The sequence below is a fragment of the Camelus dromedarius genome, chromosome 19 (genome assembly GCF_036321535.1).
Source record: "Camelus dromedarius isolate mCamDro1 chromosome 19, mCamDro1.pat, whole genome shotgun sequence".
NCBI classification, from domain to species: domain Eukaryota; kingdom Metazoa; phylum Chordata; class Mammalia; order Artiodactyla; family Camelidae; genus Camelus; species Camelus dromedarius.
Genome location: NC_087454.1, coordinates 36,411,913 through 36,429,857, shown reverse-complemented (window position 1 = coordinate 36,429,857; position 17,945 = coordinate 36,411,913). Strand labels below are relative to the sequence as shown.

Here is a 17,945-nt window from a genome sequence, read left to right as displayed (position 1 = left end):
AGGCTGCGGTTTTAGTGTTTTCCCAGTTTTATAACATCCTGCTTGTTTGTTTTCATTTTCAAAGCTACAGAATTTACCATTAATTTCCATATTTTATAAAGGACTAACATTTTCTCTTTCTTTCTTTCTTTCTTTCTTTCTTTCTTTCTTTCTTTCTTTCTTTCTTTCTTTCTTTCTTTCTTTCTTTCTTTCTTTCTTTCAGTTGAAAGAGACAAGGATTTTTCTCACCAGCGAAGGCATTACAAAGAATTCCGGTTTGATCTTACTCAAATTCCTCATGGAGAAGCAGTCACGGCAGCAGAATTCCGGATATACAAGGACCGGAGCCACAACCGATTTGAAAATGAAACGATTAAGATTAGCATCTACCAGATCATCAAGGAATACGCAAATAGGTATCAACTTTATATCTGATTTATTATCTTAGCAAACAAATGTTACATTGTGGTCAAATCCATAGAAAACCCTCCTGATCTGTCAAATCGTGCTTTCTTTGAGCTTAGTGGCAGTGAAGGTCAGGTATAGATACACAGAAAAGTAACTGATCTGAAACGTGCCTGGTACATTTCTCCTCAGCTTTTCCCTACTCCTGACACCAGTCTGTGTGCTCAATCGTTTCATGCCCTGCCGTCCCCACCAAAAGCTTTCCAGGCCCACTGCCTCATTTTGTAAATGAAAAAAAAAAAAAAAAAACTTCCATTTTATTCTGCACACATGAAGTTAATCATTAAGATGATGTAAAGCACTTGGTGTTTTGCAAGTTAGAGAAGAGGGGCTGTATTTTTCCCTGTAAGTGTAAATCGTCCATAGGGTTACGTGTATTTTGACGGAAGACATTGTATTTGCAGTCGATTCTGACAGTTAACCTGTATGTCTCTGTCCATTCAAAATGGTGCAGAAATGGACAGATAATGCGAAAGACCAAATGTTTGAAAACCTCAGCAAATGAGCCACCAAATACAAGAATTAGGAAGGGACCTTATGGCGTTTTCACCCAAAAGGCAGAAATTGCTTGGGTCACACCTTTGACAAGTGATTAGCACTTTTGTTGAACAGACCTTACATTTAAAAAAAATTCATATTGAAGTGTTATGTTGAGGTGAAGTTTATTCCAGTAGTTTTCATTCATTAAGTCTAGATCTTTCTCTCGGTGAAATACACTGTTCTTCTTTGATGGGACAAATAATTAAAGACAGCTTTTATGTCCTCTCTAAGGCCCTTTCTCTCCTTGTTGAATATTTCCAGTTTCTGATGTTTGGATTTTTCTTGGTCTTCTGGAGTGTGTGATTTCCCAGTGGGTCTTCCATGGAACACCAGACCCCCTCTCCCAATACTCAAAGAAGGAAAAGAATAAACAGGGTTTGGGGGCAAGTGCATTTGAAAAGTCTACTTGTTAGACTGTGTTTTAGGACATTCACAGTGGGTACCCGAATAGCAAAGTCTTGCAAAGGCTTTATAGGAAGGACACCCGTCAACTTTGCCTTACCTAGTCTTCCTCAAAATTATTCGACTGCGGAATCTTTTCCTTTGGGTTTGTAATCCTTAATATCCTATGAAACACTGGCTCAGGAGGACACCCCTCAGTAAATATTGATCTCTGTACACTGTTATTTTAAAAGCAGTCATTCCAAGGCAGAACGGTCTCTGTTCTTTTCTCAGCTCTAACACTTAACTAGCTATTTGTCTGTGGGTGAATTTTTTATTTGTTGTTTTTAAGTCTCAGTCCTGTGGTTCCACTTATAAAATGAGGATACTCATATTTTTTTCCTTCCTCACAGAGACAGGGCCGGGCTTACTGCCTTGTTTTTTAAAATACTGAATGATGATGGTGGTGTGGTTTTAAAAATTAAATAACTAGAACTGAAAATAATGCTCCCAATATTGTTTACTTACATGGCCATAGCTAACAGATATTTTATTTATAATCCTCTTTTCTGTGTCTTTTTCCACTCTTAGACTGTGAGCTCTTTAGAGGAGGAATAGTGCCTTAAGTAATTTTTAGCCTCAGCACTATGAATTCACTTGGTATGATTTACAGTTTTGAAATTATTATTACCCATGAATGAGATGCTACTTCCATGAACACATACTGAAATGCTTGAATTATCTTTATTTTAGGCCATTAGCAGTATCTTTTTATGAATGTTGAATTTGTTCTTGGTTATTTAACACACCAAGTATTTTTTTTTTAACGAGAACTATTGGTACGCTGGGCCTCTGTCCTCTGGAATATATTTATTAATTGTTTGAATCTAAATACAGACGTATACATTGATCTCAGTGAAAGGTCCTAACTTTTATTTAGGTCCATTGATTTTCCCGCTCAGGATGGTTTTGAATGTCATCCAATGAACAAGCTATTCCTTTTTTCCTTTCACTCTTATCTTCTACGTATGTGAACTGTATGATTTAAGACATAATAGCAATGATGAAAATAGGACTAAGATTCTATTGATAATAATTTGTAGATTTATTTCTGAGTGAACCCATGCTGATTTTTTATTATAATACATTTTGAAATATTTTTTAGTATTGTGTTACCATCTCTTAAAACTTCTGTCTTTCCACATACACAAAATGAATTCATGAAGCTAAAGAAGTGTACAATTAATTTATATAATTCAATTTTTTGAATGATGGTTTTTGTGAGTTTGTAGCGTTTATGCCCCCCAAATTATTAAAGCTTAAAATGGCACTAAAAATGCTTAATCAGACCTTATAGTTTAGGGAAATTTCATCTCTCTTTAAAAATAGAACATTTGTCTGTCTTGAAACTTTGTTTGTCTTGAAACTAATTATAGCTGCTTTTAAACAAATTATTCTCAGTGTTTCTACGACTGGTTTTGCACACTCTTTCGGTACTCTTGGGTGTAATTGGCCACGTCTTTCTTTATTTTAACATGCGTTTAAACCTAGTCTAAGATCCAGAATTTCACTAGTATTATACCTAAGTCTTTGAAAAATGATTTCTAAAATCTAGTACGTGTGTATCTTTGATTGGTATTCTCTTGCTTTGCATACTGTTGCTGAATTATGGTTTTCCTCTTGTGGGGTGATGCTGTACCCATTGCTTTTGTGTTGTTTTCCCTAATGGTTATGGAAGTTTTTCCCCAATTATTGGTTTCAATCTCTGAAACATACAAACTCACATGTGCATACTAAGAGAAGATTCTATTGATAATAATTTGTAGATTTATTTCTGAATGAACCCATGCTGATTTTTTATTAATAATACATTTTGAAATGTTTTTTTTTGTTTATTGAAGTATAGGCAGTTACAATGTATCAATTTCTGGTGTACAGCATCATGTCCCCATTATGCGTGTATATACATATATTTATTTTCATTTTTTTTAATTAAAGATATTGAATATAGCTCCCTGTGCTATACAAAAGAAATTTGTTTTTTATCTATTTTATTATATAGTGGTTAACAATTTGCAAATCTCAAACTCCCAAACTTATCCTTTCCCACCCCCTTTCTCCAGTATCCATGAGATTGTTTACAATGTCTGCTAATCTGTTTCTTTTGTAGATTAGCTCATTAGTGTCCTCTTTTTTCTTTTTCTTTTTTTTTTAGATTCCACATATGAGTGATATCCTATGATACTTTTCTTTCTCTTTCTGGCTTACTTCACTTAGAATGACAATCCCCAGGTCCATCCATGTTGCTGCAAATTGCATTATTTTATTCTTTTTTATGGCCCAGTAGTATTCCATTGTATAAATATACCACAACTTCTTTATCCAGTCATTTGTATATACATTTCAATTTTGATACCCTTGATTAAGTGGGAGAATTTCTAGCAAAATGCCTTCTTTATCTTTGAAAAAGTCATTCATTCACTGCCAGTGGTTCATTAATCTGTAGTGTAAGAAAGTACAATCTGATGCCCTGTCATTAATCTGTACATCTGGGACCTCCTTTTTAGACTCCATTTTCTCTTCCAAAGCAAGAAGAGAAGATAGAGAAACAGGACATATGCCTCTTAGAGTATTTCAGGTTTCTATTTTGAATTTCAAAGTCACTATAGAAAATAGTAATGTATGGCAGTAGGGGCATGGTCTTTGGAATTCCCACATGGGGAAATTGATGTACCTCTTGGTGTCTCGGTTTATAACTTTATAAAAAAATAATTAAAGCAAAAACAAGTGTTTCAGAACAATAAGGAATATTTCAGGTGATGTGGGAAGGACTAGTGCTTATCACAGTGCAAAGACCAGGGATGCTGTTTAATAAATACATCTGTCAATATATACTCTTACAGCTTAATCGGAGCGTCTATTTTACTAGGGTTTAGAGGGTTGCATACAAAGCGTTACCAAAAGGAGATGTTTATTACAATAATAATAGCTACTGTTTGCTACTGTTTCTGTAAAGAAAAAGTTAGCAAAATGATTCTAGGTGACTTTACTTAATAAAAATTTACCTGATCTTTGATTCGTATAAAAGGGATCAGTACATTTTAAGTCTAATAATGAAATGAACGCCATCCAACTTACAAGCCCTGAAGCTATGAACTTGACCCTGGGAACGCAAATTTTAGATAGTCAAATTCTTCCCTAAAATACAGTTGTTTTCTGGAAAATGGAAATGCTATACTTAATAGAGGAAGTAGAAATTGTGTTTAAAAAATATTTAGTAACAACTGGAAAGTGCTCCAACTATAATGTTCATTGCAAAAGTGAGAAACAAATTTCATTTATACTTAATACACATAATTATATTAGTTATAAATTCATGTGGAAAGCAGGTTGGAAGGAAGCATCAAGTGTTCGTTGCAAGCTTGCAGGTAATTTTAAATTTTAATTCTTCTTCCTTTCTGTACTTTCTAAATTTTTATAGCAAAAATTCATTTTATAATCAGAAACAAGCAGAAGTATAGTCAATAAAGAGAGAGAGAAGATAATGAAATAATTTTGTTACACATTTCTTTACAAAACAGTGACCCCAACATTTCCAGGTAGAGAGGGGCAAAGATCAAAACTAAACTAAACTGAACCCTAGGATTTAAAAATGAGTTGCTCTAATTTTTTCTTAAGCTGCGAAAGACATTTTTTTCCCAAGCTGCGAAAGACATTTTTTTCCCCACAGAAAAAGGAGATATTTTCTTTCCCTTGTTTTACAGAAATGTTTCCTGCCAATTGGGAACTTTGACTTTAATTCTCTGAAAATGGGAAAGGAATGGATTAAAAATACTTCACTTATTTATCATGCAATCACAGTTAAAATGGAAAGAATTTCAATCTGAAACACTGATTTTAATATCCAGTTATTATTATTCCTGGTTCAGTATTGATTACTTGTGGTCTCGTGTGTTTCTCAAATCGAGAACTAAAATGGAGATAGGAAAATGAACTAGTTTCTCTGGCCATTTTCAAGCGTAAGTTCACTTCTTAAAACTTCTGTCTTCAAACTTGTGGATTTTATCTATGTACTTAGTGTTTTGGGTTCTTCTGAGAAACAATTGAAAAGTCAGGGCAGACCGTACTCTTTAAGACAGCGCGTTTGACAATGCAAACATCTATGTGTGTGTACATATACATTTCACATATTTAAAGCTCGCTTTTCCTAAGATATCATCTGGGAGTGTCAGGGTGGGGACAATAATTTAGACTGACATTTTATAGATACGTTTTATAGTCAAGACATTGTCTGATCTATTAGCCATCTAGTCTATAAATTCTTTGACAGTGTTGTGTAATTAAATAAGAAAGAGGCAGACCCATTATCTCATCTCTTTTCACACTTACTTATCTTCGCAGGACTTAAAACTCTTAAAATTATATATTTCGTTCCTCCCCTCCCCCACCTCCCCCATTTATCCCTGCTCATATTTAATTTAAATGTGTGCAATTTAAAAGCGTGTTCTGATATTTATCCAAATCTTTATTTTTCTTGGGCAAAGCTTAACGTGCTTCGCATCATTTCACTTATTTAATCTTTTCATGTGAGGCCGACAGCCCCAAATTCTATAGAGAAGGCATCACTCTTTAGTCACACCTCATATATCTGGCATTATTGGGAAATGAGGTCTCCATGTGATTGAATTTTCCAGATAAGGCAGCTGAGTGGGGTATGCTTTTACTGAGCCCCTTACATGTGGCCGGCGCAGGGGACGTGAGGCGAGTAAATAAGATCCCCAGAGCCCACAGCCTGAGGCTGGGGCTGTGGTGGGCTTGCCACACGCAGGCTTCGATAACTATAATACAATGTGCCGAGCAGGGTGATGTGAGAGTGCAGTACGTGGTGTGGAAACACCAGGGGAGGAGAAATTAGTTCTTCACGTGGTAGGGGGAGGAACTTCAGGAAAAGCCACTGGGAGGAGTTCACCCTTGAGTTGAGCCTTTGAAGATGAGTAGGAACACTGTGTTAGGGGAGAGAGAGAGAGAGAGGGAGAGAGAGAGAGAGAGAGGTATCCTAGAAGAACTATTCCTAAGCATTCACATATTTAAATGCCTAAAGAATTAAGTAATACGAATGGAAGTACCAGCGCCAGTAGTACGTTTACTACCAGCAGCCAGCACTTATCCATTTAATGGGCACTCACCATGTGTCTGGCACTGTGCTAAGTGATTTACTTGAATTAATTTTTTCACATATATATATATTTATATACTCCCTAAAGAAAATATGCTGGGTATAATTCAATCGCTGCCGAACTTTCTGCTCTGAACATACATTTCTATGCTCCGTTGTGAACACATTTTCAGCCAGCCTGCGGGCTGTCAGTCGCCACCTTCCCTGCTTGGATGTATTTAGTTGAGCTGTCATCATCCTAGTTCACAGTACATCATCTCTCCCCGCCGCTCCTGCTTCTCTGAGGTTTGTGATTCTTCTGTGGACATACTTCAGAACGTACATGGACAGTTTCCACCCAGGAAGATTTCCTGGGCTCTGAGGATGGTCGGTGCTGTCTTCTCTGAGGATACAGGACAGCACACCAGCATGATGTGCATTTCTGCAGTATGAGGGGATCAAGCCCTACTTCAGTGGTTCCCAGCTGAGGGGATTCGGCTCTCAGGAGGCATTTAGCAATGTCTGGGGGCATTTTTGGTTGTCATTGTTGGTGAGGGTGGAAGGATGGGGGTCTATCAGCATCTAATGGAGGATGCTGCTAAACCTTCTGCCATGGACGAGACAAGCCTCACCCCAATAAAGAATGATCTGGTCCACATTGTCCATAATACTGAGGTTGGGAAATCCTGCTCTAGTTAAAGATTTAAGTTATAAACCTAAAAGTGGGAATAATTTATGCCATAAAGGCAATTTTTCTTTGACGATTTCATAGTTGGGGTCATGAGAGTCCTTAGGAATTTGAACTGCGTAGATCACTCATTCATTAGAGGGCACTGAACGTGGTTGGGCTACACACGTAACGGATGCACTTCTTTGTTTCTCGCTGAGTGAAGGAATCTCTCGCGCATGTGTGTGTGTATTCAGTAGCATTTGTTTAGATCTCTCTGCAGTGAAAAAAATATGGGATGACATAATGCTAGGAAACCTGCTAACATTAACAATATCTTGGCCATTAAAAAAAATTCTGCAGAGAGAAAAAGGGATTGAATTTTCATCGTAGGAATTCAACTTGTTCCCCCCCCCCTTTTTTTTTTTGCCATGCTTGTCATTCAATTCCATCTAATATCATCTCGTTTACCTATTAGCATCTGTGCCTTTTAAATGTAGATACGGCATTGACTCAGATATTCTGAAAATTGGTGTTCCGTGAGATTTACAGAAGCTTGTGATCTCACATTGGTTTGGGGACAAAAAAAATTACCATCTGAAAAAATATCAGTCAGCTAACAGAGTCAAATTCTAACTTTTGAGCTGAACTTGCTCAGGAGAGAAAACATGACATTATAACCCCCAAAGAATATCCTTGATTAATTTGCCGTCCTTGTTAACGTGTCTTGTACTCTTAGAGCTCCTGGAATATCAGGGTCCTCCAATGGTGTGGTGGGATTTATGTCCGATACCCAGAGAAAGACATGTGCTTTCTTCTTGGGTGGCCATCGTGACATTTTTACCGGGTGTGATAAGCTATTCAGAGACAAAAAGGAGATGGAAGGAGGTGAAACAGTTATCACCGTAGACATCTGGGGAAAGGTGCAGATGTCACCATGCTCTACAAGGTTCATGCCTCGTGGAGATAGAGGAGAATTTTCACTTTTCCTCTAAAATTTATCTGTGTATCTTCTAGGCAATTTCCCAAAGTTTTTCTTGGCCATATTTAGAGCTTCTTGGTTAGACAGCAGAATGTTTATGCTCCTGGTGAACTATTTCTTCTTTCTCTTTCCCTCTCTCTCTCCGTATACATGTATTTGTATATATAAAATGCATCTGTATACACACATGCACACATACTTCCGTTTGCAACTAAAACAATCTAAAGAATATTTCTCTTTCATTATCTCATGGTTGATTATATACATAACTTTATTGCCTTTTAATACGTTTTCACCATAATTTTTTTCCTCCAGTTGAATTTAGGGACAAAGGATCATTGTGGATTATACTTACCAATACATGTCACTAAATTCAAAGAAAATGAATGGCTTCTTCTATCAAAAATCAGTACAGGTTATTAAAGAACTTTCAGAGTACTAATTGCGTAAGTCATTTCTGACCCTAATTATGTCATCAAGCATACAAGCATAAGACGTACAACTTTTTTATATGCATACTTACATGCCATAAATATGTTTTGGTAAGAAAATAACAATTTTGGTAATTTGCATAACATTTTTATTTGCATATCTTTTTATGAAGTAGATAGGATTTTGATCTTCATTTAAAGAAGAATAAAAGCTCAGAAAGGTGACTTAAAGGGCTTAATTATTTTTTTTTTTCCTAATACTAAGCAAAGCCTAAGTATAGCAAGTAATTGTTGAAATTAAGTGGATACCAACTCTGCCTATAATTGTGACTTTTTTGCTTTATGAAGGTGGACTTATAATGAGGCTCTTCAGAGGAGCTGTAAGTCCTACACTTTCTGCTCAAGTAATAAGATACCAGTGAGAAATGTTTGTTAATCATGTTTAGAAACAAGCAAGAGAATTTATTTGCCACAAGCCTATGAAAAAACAGATTTTGACAAACAATGAATGAGGGTCCCATCCAGCGGCTCATCCCACGTGTATTACTTTACCCGATTTCCCCCTGCTAAGGAGTGATTTCATTTGTAAAGCAGTTTTACATGTGAACTCCAACAACAGTGTTACGGAGAAGTCACCAAGCATAAGCTTATTTTGGAAGCTTGTCAGTGTCGTCTGTCTACATGCATTTCTTCTGGTGTTGAAATAAGAGAAGATGTTATGAATTTAAATGTGTCCTATAAATATTTCATGTTTCTTGCATTAACTAAAAATCCCTCTGTTTGCCCCAAATCCCACGCTGTTTCTCTTCTCCATATCTTAGTCAAACTCATGATTTAAAACTTTGCTCTAAATCCCATTACTTTTTTGTCTTTTTATTCACCCCTCCATCCACTGGAATTTGACTCCCATAATCCACTCTACTGATTGTCCACTGACATTCCCCGTGCTTCCAAATCTTACAGACACAATTTTTGTTCTTTCTATTTTTCTCAGCATCTGACATTGCTGACCACCTGCTATTTAATATGTGAAATATTTAATGTGTGAAAATGAGAGGGGGTGTATTAGTTTCCTGCAGCTGCTGTAACAAACGACCAAAAGCTTGGATGGCTCAATACAACAGACATTTATCCTCTCACAGTTCTGGAGGCTAGGAGTCCAAAATCAAAGTGTTGTTAGGGTCGTACTCCCTCCAGACACACCAGGGGGAGGATTCTTTTTTGCCTCTTCCAGGTTCTGGTAGCCCCAGATGTTCCTTGGCTGGTGTCGGCATAACTCCCATCTCTGCCTCTGTCTTCGGCCGTCTTCCTTCTGTGTGTCTTTATCTCTGTGCCTCTTCTCTTCTTATAAGGGCACCAGTCATCTTGGTTGAAGGCCCACTCTAATGTCCTCATCTTAACTTGATTACAACTGCAAAGACCCTATTTCCAAATAAGGTCACATCCATAGTCGCTGGGGATTAGGACTTCAACATGTCTTTTTGGAGCACAAAATTCAACACATACCAGAGAGTATGGCAGTGACTATTTGATAAGAGAAATAGAGCCATCGTGAGTGATAAGGGACAAGGAATTTATTACAGTGATTTGACTTCCTGCAATTGTGGGACCTTTCAGGTAAGGCTGTTGCTTCTGCATTGGGTGATGGGTCTGAAGTTTGTAGCAGGGGAAGCTGGAAAAGAAAATGCTTGTGAAACAGGAGAAGTGGGACCTTCAAGGATATGCTAGAAGCCCAGGGACAAAGTGGAATCCAGGCCCATCTCTCAGAAATTCCAAATTCAAGGATGTGGGTGACCTGAGAAGAGGGAGCTGGTGAACTTCACCGTGAGCTCCACCACCCCTTGCTGGGGAGATGATCTGGCAGGAGGGATTTGGGCCAGGATTTGGAGACGCCAATGAAGTTAAGTTTCTGTGGAAGCTGGAAGAACTGTCCCCACAACAAAGTGAACCAGCAGATCAGACACCATGTACATGAGCAGCAGGAGAGCCGGACTCTCCTTCACCCGTCTTCCCAGCATAAACTCGGCCCCTGCGTCAACTTCTGCTCTCACACACATTTTTCTTATTGAGAACCTTAACACACAATGAAACAGGGGCAAGAATTCTGGGGTATTTTTGTCCCAGTTTAGCTAATTTGACAAAGTATGAAGCCATGACAGTCCACCCTTGTCAACTTGGCACCAATACACACCTTTTATAACCATTCTTACTTTTCCCAAAAATATAATAGTGATATAATTCTTCTGCCTTTTTAGTCCATCTTTGGATGCTGTTCATTCCTTTCCTGGTTGAGTCATGTTCACCCTTTGATAACCTGTCACTGTAATACTGAACTTTGAGGTTAGTTAATATCAAAACTACTTAAAATCGATGGTAGGCAGATGGAGAAGGGGAGAACAGAAGAGCTGGTTAATACGTGTACAGCAGTTTTAATATCAAGACCAGGAGGTAATACTCATCGCAATCACAATCCTTATTTCTCAAACGGGTCACACAGTTGTCGCTGATATTTATCACTTCCTTCTCCTGCTATGGAATCCACATGCTCTTTGATTTCGGCAAGTACCATGGCTTTTAGGATCAGGCATCCCACATAGCGTGGTAGCCCTTTTTTGATTTTAGTTAATTCACAGGCGGGAGGAGCCCAAAGTGACCACATGGAGGTCTTGTCTTCTGATTTAATGGAGCCATTGCTGTGGCCATGGCAGGGGCGGGGGTGGGTGGCAGCCATTACTGGGGACTAAGAGTCTGGATCAACGCTGCCCAGCATCCAGGGGCCCAGCAGCAAAAGGTTTGGCTAGTGGGATCAGGTAGGGTGAATATGAAGAGCCACTGCTCTTCCAGCCCTAGATGTCCAGACCGATGCAAGATATGGTTAGAGAGAAACAGTCCTATATTGGTGGCAGATTTAGGTCATATAAAGCTTCCTGAAGAACATGTGTTATTTGCACAAGAATGGCACCAGTTGGTGCCATTCCGCTGTTCTACGAGGCCAGCTGCTGCAAGGTGTTGGAAAACGTGGTAAGACCAGTGGATTCCATGAGCATGAGTCCATTCTGCACATCGTTGGCTGCTGAAGGAGTTCTTGATCAGAAGCAGTGCTGTGTGGAACTCCATGGCAGTGAACAAGGCATTCTATAAGTTCATGGATAGTGATTTTGGTAGAAACCTCATGCGCAGAGAAGGAAAATTCATATCCATCGTGACTATTCCAGTGAGAACAAAGTTCTGCCCTTCCATGGTGTCCGTGGTCCAGCATGTCAGCCAAACACAAGGCAGCTGTCTATTCCCTCTGAGAAATGATGCTGTGCGATTTACTGTAGGTATCTAATCTTGTAAAATTGTGGGAAGTAGTTAGACAGTCTACGTGAGGCTGTTGCTCTGAATCTGATGTTGGTCCTAAGGGCCTCGGGGCAGACAGGAAGGAGAGGTGGATGTGAGTTGGGGAAACGCGGAAAAGGCAGAAACTATACAGATCATTTGTAACCCGCGAGGACACACTGGAACCTGTCGATAAGCCTGTGACTTCAGTGAGGCAGTGATTTCCTAGCTACCACATCCTTCCTTTTAGATGTGCCCACATGGCTGGCCCGGGTTCAGAGGAAATAAATACGGAGATCCTGTGGGATCTGAAGGTGCTGCAGATCCAGCTGTGGGGCGATCCGGCAGATCTCCTCATTGTCCTTAAGCTTCAAAAATAGCCACTTTTAACAGGTGTGAACTGCTGTCTCATTGTGGTTTTGATTTGCATTTCCCTGATGATTAGTGATGATCAGCATCTTTCTATGTACTTGTTGGCCATATGTATGTCTTCTTTGGAAAAACCCATTCAGATTTTCTGCCCATTTTTAAATGATTTTTGGGTTTTTTTGCTATTGAGTTGTATGAGTTCTTTATATAATTTGGATATTAACCCCTTTGCAAATACTTTCTCCCATTCCATATTTCTCCCATTGTCTTTTCATTTTGTCGGTGGTCTCCTTTGCTGTACAAAAGCCTTTTCATTTGATAGAGTCCCACTTGTTCACTTTTTGCTTTTGTAACCTTTGTTTTTGGTGTCAGAACCAAAAAAATCATCACCAAGATCAGTGCCAGGGAGCTTACTGTCTATGTTTTCTTCTGGGAGTTTTATGGTTTCAGGTCTTACATTCAAGTTTTTGATTCGTTTTAAGTTAATTTTTGTGTATGGTGTAAGATTGTGGTCCAGTTTCATCCTTTTACATGTGGCTCTTCAGTTTCCTCAACACCATTTATTGAAGAGACTGTCCTTTCCCCAGTGTGTATTCTTGGCTTTTTTGTTGTAAAGTAATTAAGCCAAATACATGGGCTTATTCCTGGGCTCTCTATACTGTTCCATTGATCTATGTCTCTATTTTTTATGCTAATATCAAATTGTTCTGATTACTATAGCTTTGTAATATAGTTTAAAATCAGGAAGTGCGATGCCTCCAGCTTTGTTCTTTCTCAAGATTGCTTTGGTTATTTGGGGTCTTTTGTAGTTTCATACAAATTTTGTGATTGTGTGTGCTCTTTCTGGGGAAAAAGTCATTAGAATTTTCTTTTTAATTTTAATTTTTAAGGCATAATTAGGGTTTTTTTTTTTTAATTTACTTTTTTAACAGAGGCACAGGGATTGAACCCAGAACCTCGTGCATGCTCAGCACACACTCTACCTCTGAGCTACATCCTCCCTCCTGTCTTTGGAATTTTGATAGGGATTGTATTGACTCTGTAGATTGCTTTGGGTAGTACGGACATTTTAACAATATTAATTCTTTCAACCCATGGGTATAGAGTGTCTTTCCATTTTTTCCCCTGTGTCTTCTTCAGTATCTTTCAGTAATGTCTTATAGTTTTCAGAATCCAGGTCTTTTACCAACTTTGTTTAATTTATTTCTAGGTATTTTATCCTTGTTGATGTAATTGTAAGTGGAATTGTTTTCTTAATTTCTCTTTCTGATTATCTGTTACTAGTCTGTAAAAACACAACAGAGTTTTGCATAGAGACTTTGTATCCTGCAATTTTACTGAATTTATTTATTAGTTTCAACAACTTTTTGTGAAATCTTTAGGGTTTTCATGTCCTCTACAAACAGAGATAGATTTACTTTTTTCCTTTTCAATTTGTATGCCTTTATACAAAAGGAAAGAGGAGAAATGAACAGTCAAAAATGAAATAGCTTTGCTCAAGAACAGGAAACCATGAAGCTTAGGACGGCAACTGAACATTTATAACTGATCAGAGGTGAACTAGAAATACATGGATTTTTCATCCATACTATTTGCTTAGGTTTACCTTCTGATGAATTGCGATTTGCATCACTGAAATTCAGGTATTTCGGGTTTGCTTGGATCTGCTGGCTGATGCTTTTTCAAAATATATCCATTAAAAATGAAACCGTTTTCCTCAGAGACATGCTTAAAAGTTTTGATATTTGAATGTGAACAGTTTGGGATATATTTTTTTCTGGAAAAGTAGCACAATTTAAAAATAAGAGAAAATACATTGAAATTACTACCTAAAGATATTTATTAACTACTTGAAATTGCTCTCAGAATTTACTTCTTTGTACTTTTTTTGTTTTTCAAATGTGTTTTTATATCCTGCCAAGGGATGGCATTATACATACGCTTAGCAGAGTTAGTTAGAGCATCTTTTACCATATTTCTAATGAAAGTGGGCTTGGAAAGCAGGGTAGCACCTGAGTAGCTTCCAGACTGCAAAGTGAGTCCTTCTTCTGTTTAAGAAGCCAATAATGTGACTAGGTTAATTCTAAGATTACAGTCTCAAAGAAATTTTTTAAATATTTCGAAATTTTAAGGATAATCCACATTTTCTTAGGTGCTGTTTATTTGGTAGGTTTTCCAAGTTAGGAGGGACAGGGAGAATTTGATTTATATTCCATCACATGTGAATATAATCGATCCTTAAAATTTAAGTGGGAACTAATTAATCTTTTTATTGCATGGTTGTATATGCTTGTCCTATGTCCATGGTATCTCAGACTGAGTCCTATATTGAACGTGAAGAAGTATCTCTAAGCCTTCTTTGGTAAACACTATAATTAGAATTGTGACAAAGAATGAAATTTGCATATTTTGGGGGTAGGGTAGCTGGACAATTCAACTGATCATAATACATTCATTTTAACTTCTCTAGGTTGATGAAAGAATGATATAAATCAAGTTTAAGTAAAGAAATGAAGGCATAGCTTCTAAAATATTGACTGGATTCTTTACTTCTGTTAAAAATCAGTTTTCAATGATCATAGATTATTTTTTCTAAGGAAATAATAAAGGTGCGTGATTTAATTTAATTCAAAATTAGTTTATTATATTTTGTAAGCCACCTCTGAAGTGACTTCTAAGATGCAGAGAGATGGAAAATACAGTAGACAAGTATTTCCCATAGCTTACTATGACATAGCTCTGATCTTCCTCGTATGAATTATATGCTCTCAAACAGATTCAGTACAGTATAAGATGTCACAAAGTGCATAATAGTGTATTTCTCTTCTACTTTTCTGGAGTGCCTTTCTCTCTCTCTCTCTCTCTCTCTCTCTCTTTTTTTTTTTTTTACCATTAACCTATCAGAGTCTCAATTTCATCAAGATAAAAGATCTGTTGTAAAAATTAAATGTCAGCAATATTATAGCCTTTAGCTCAGAGGCTGCCTGTAGTGAGGAAATAAAGAATAAAATAATTCATTATCGTTACAACCAATACATTTGTAAATGTCACGCTAAAGTTAAGATGATACCTGATAATAACAGGGACATTGTGGAGGTGATCCTAAAACATACAAGCTTATATTCCCAGCTACTGTCGTCTGTAGGGGACTTTTGCACGCAGAGGATGTTAAAGAAAGTCTATGCGGACCCGTCACTCGATGCACAGGATTCCTCCCTTAATCCAATGGTATATTTGATGACCCTCTCTTGGTCTTTGATATCCATTACAATGCTTTAATAAAAAGTGGAAAATGAGATAAAAGTGAAAAAAATATACATAATAGAAGCTGAAACAAAAGGAAAACTACCTTCAAAACAGATGCTCGCATCCCGTCCCGCCTGTGCTTGGAGAACCCCCATCGGTCTGGACCCCGGCGGCTACTTGCCCTTCCGTCTCTGTTCAGTTTAAGCCTTGCCCGTGAACTTACCTGTGAGGGTGACTTACAGATGGCGATTTGGGGAAACACTGATGACCAGGGTCCAAATCAAGATCACGAAGTCAGTTTGTCAAGGAAACCTGACAGGGAAGAGCAGGAGGATGGAAATGACCCTCAGATATGACTAATCGACACCAGGTTTGGGTTGGGATTTGGCAATGAAAGGTTCTGTGTCTTGTTACTCACCCATTGAGTCATTTGTTCCCTCGTTCTGTAACTGACTTGTGTTACTGTAAGGGCTTTTGTAGTGTTTTCACTTAAGGAGAGGAGATGACGGTCTTCCTTCAAATCTGTAACGTCTTCTTGTTGTTCTCTTTCTCCTTAGGGACGCAGATCTATTCTTGTTAGATACGAGAAAGGCCCAAGCTTTAGATGTGGGTTGGCTTGTCTTTGATATCACGGTGACCAGCAATCACTGGGTGATTAATCCACAGAACAATTTGGGCTTACAGCTCTGTGCAGAAACAGGAGATGGTAAGCACTGAATTTCATGTATGTTTTTTGTGTGGTGGGGGCTGGGTTTGACATGTTAAGAGGTACAGCTTTTTGTGGGATTTAACCAATGTGTGTATTATACTCACAATGTGTGTGGTGGTGCATTCCATAGGCTAGGACAGTATGCTGATCAGTTTTATGAATACATGACCCAACACACATTTATCGTCAGGCTCTACAGTGGGGGTGGAGGGGAAAGAAGAAATAGGTACTGTGCCTGCTCTTGGGGTTTTTAGCCTTGGGTGAAGGCCTGTGTATAAACTAGAAGCACTATTGTAATATGACAATCCTTCAAGAAAGTAATGTACAAAACGCTAGCAACCCATGTCTTGGTTGTGATGGTGGTTACACAACTGTATACTTTGTAAAAACACGGAGAAACCTGTACAGTAAAGCAGAAGGAAGATGACCATATTCAAGTTATATCTCAAAAGATGACTAAAATATATCAGAGAGATGCGTATCAAGAAAGATGCTGGGGAAAGAGACAAAGGAGCTTCCATAACACAGGGGGGAAGGGAGGTTGGGGATGGAACTAAGGGGTCCTGAAAAACTGCAGAAAATGATAGTGAGTGAGGTGTTAACACATTGCAATATTTGGTCAAAGGCAACAGCTCCAGAAATCACTTCTGGGAGGGGTCTGTAGGAAATCTTCCCATTTTTAAGAAGCTCCAGAAGTTGTTCTTACCATGTGCTGTGTGCTGGGCTGCATGCTGGAGATGAAATGGGAAGCAAATACAGAAGTGGCTTCATGAGGCCTTCAGCTGAGTGAGGCACACGGTCGTCATCACATTGGGTTATTGAATGAACATCCAACGGACCTCAGGGTAGGGAACAGTGAGTGAATTTGAGCTACAGTCTTAAAGATTGGGAAGATGTGATTGGGGGAAGAAGTAGGAAGGCAGGTATTTCTGACAAGTGGAAGAGAATTTACAAAGACTATGGTGAATGGATAAAGAAGTTGTGAATTATATATATATGTGTGTGTGTGCGTGTATATATGTGTATATATATATATATATATCTATATATATATATATAGATATATATATATATAGATATGTATGTGGAATACTACTCAGCCATAAAAAAGAATGAAATACTGCCATTTGCAGCAACATGGATGGACCTGGAGATCATCATACTAAGTGAAGTAAGCCAGAAAGAGAAAGAAAAATACCATGATATTGCTTATATGTGGAACCTAAAAAAAAGTCACAAATGAACTTATTTACAAAACAGAAAGACTCACAGACATAGAAAACAAATTTATGGTTACCAGGGTAGGGGAAGGGAGTGAGGAAGGATAATTTGGGAGTTTGGGATCTGTAGATACTAACTACTATATATAAAATAAATAAACAACAAGGTCCTACTGTATAGTACAGGGAACTATAGTCAGTACCTTGTAATGGCCTATAATAAAAAAGAATGTGAAAAGAAACATATATATAACTGAATCACTATGCTGTACACCAAAAATTAATACAGTATTGTAAATTGTCTATACTTCAATAAAAATAAAAATAAATAAATTAATTAGTTAATTAAAACACAGACTGTGGTGAGAAGAGTCTTGGCCCGTTCAATCAGGAGGTCAAGGAGGCCAAGGTCTTTTCTACCTTAGATCACTTGGAGTTTCAAAATTTTACATTCAAATCTGGACTTCAGGGCATTGAAAA

The 17,945-nt window shown here is 37.8% G+C and overlaps 1 protein-coding gene across 1 annotated transcript in view; it reads left to right on the top strand.

The window, feature by feature from the left end:
• BMP5 (bone morphogenetic protein 5) overlaps positions 1 to 17,945 on the top strand; it is a 109,545-nt gene that overhangs the window by 52,768 nt on the left and 38,832 nt on the right. The window contains exons 2-3 of the mRNA XM_010995384.3: positions 203 to 395; positions 16,094 to 16,242. Of these exons, the coding sequence (XP_010993686.1) occupies positions 203 to 395; positions 16,094 to 16,242 (342 nt within the window). The remainder of the gene's footprint in view (positions 1 to 202; positions 396 to 16,093; positions 16,243 to 17,945) is intronic.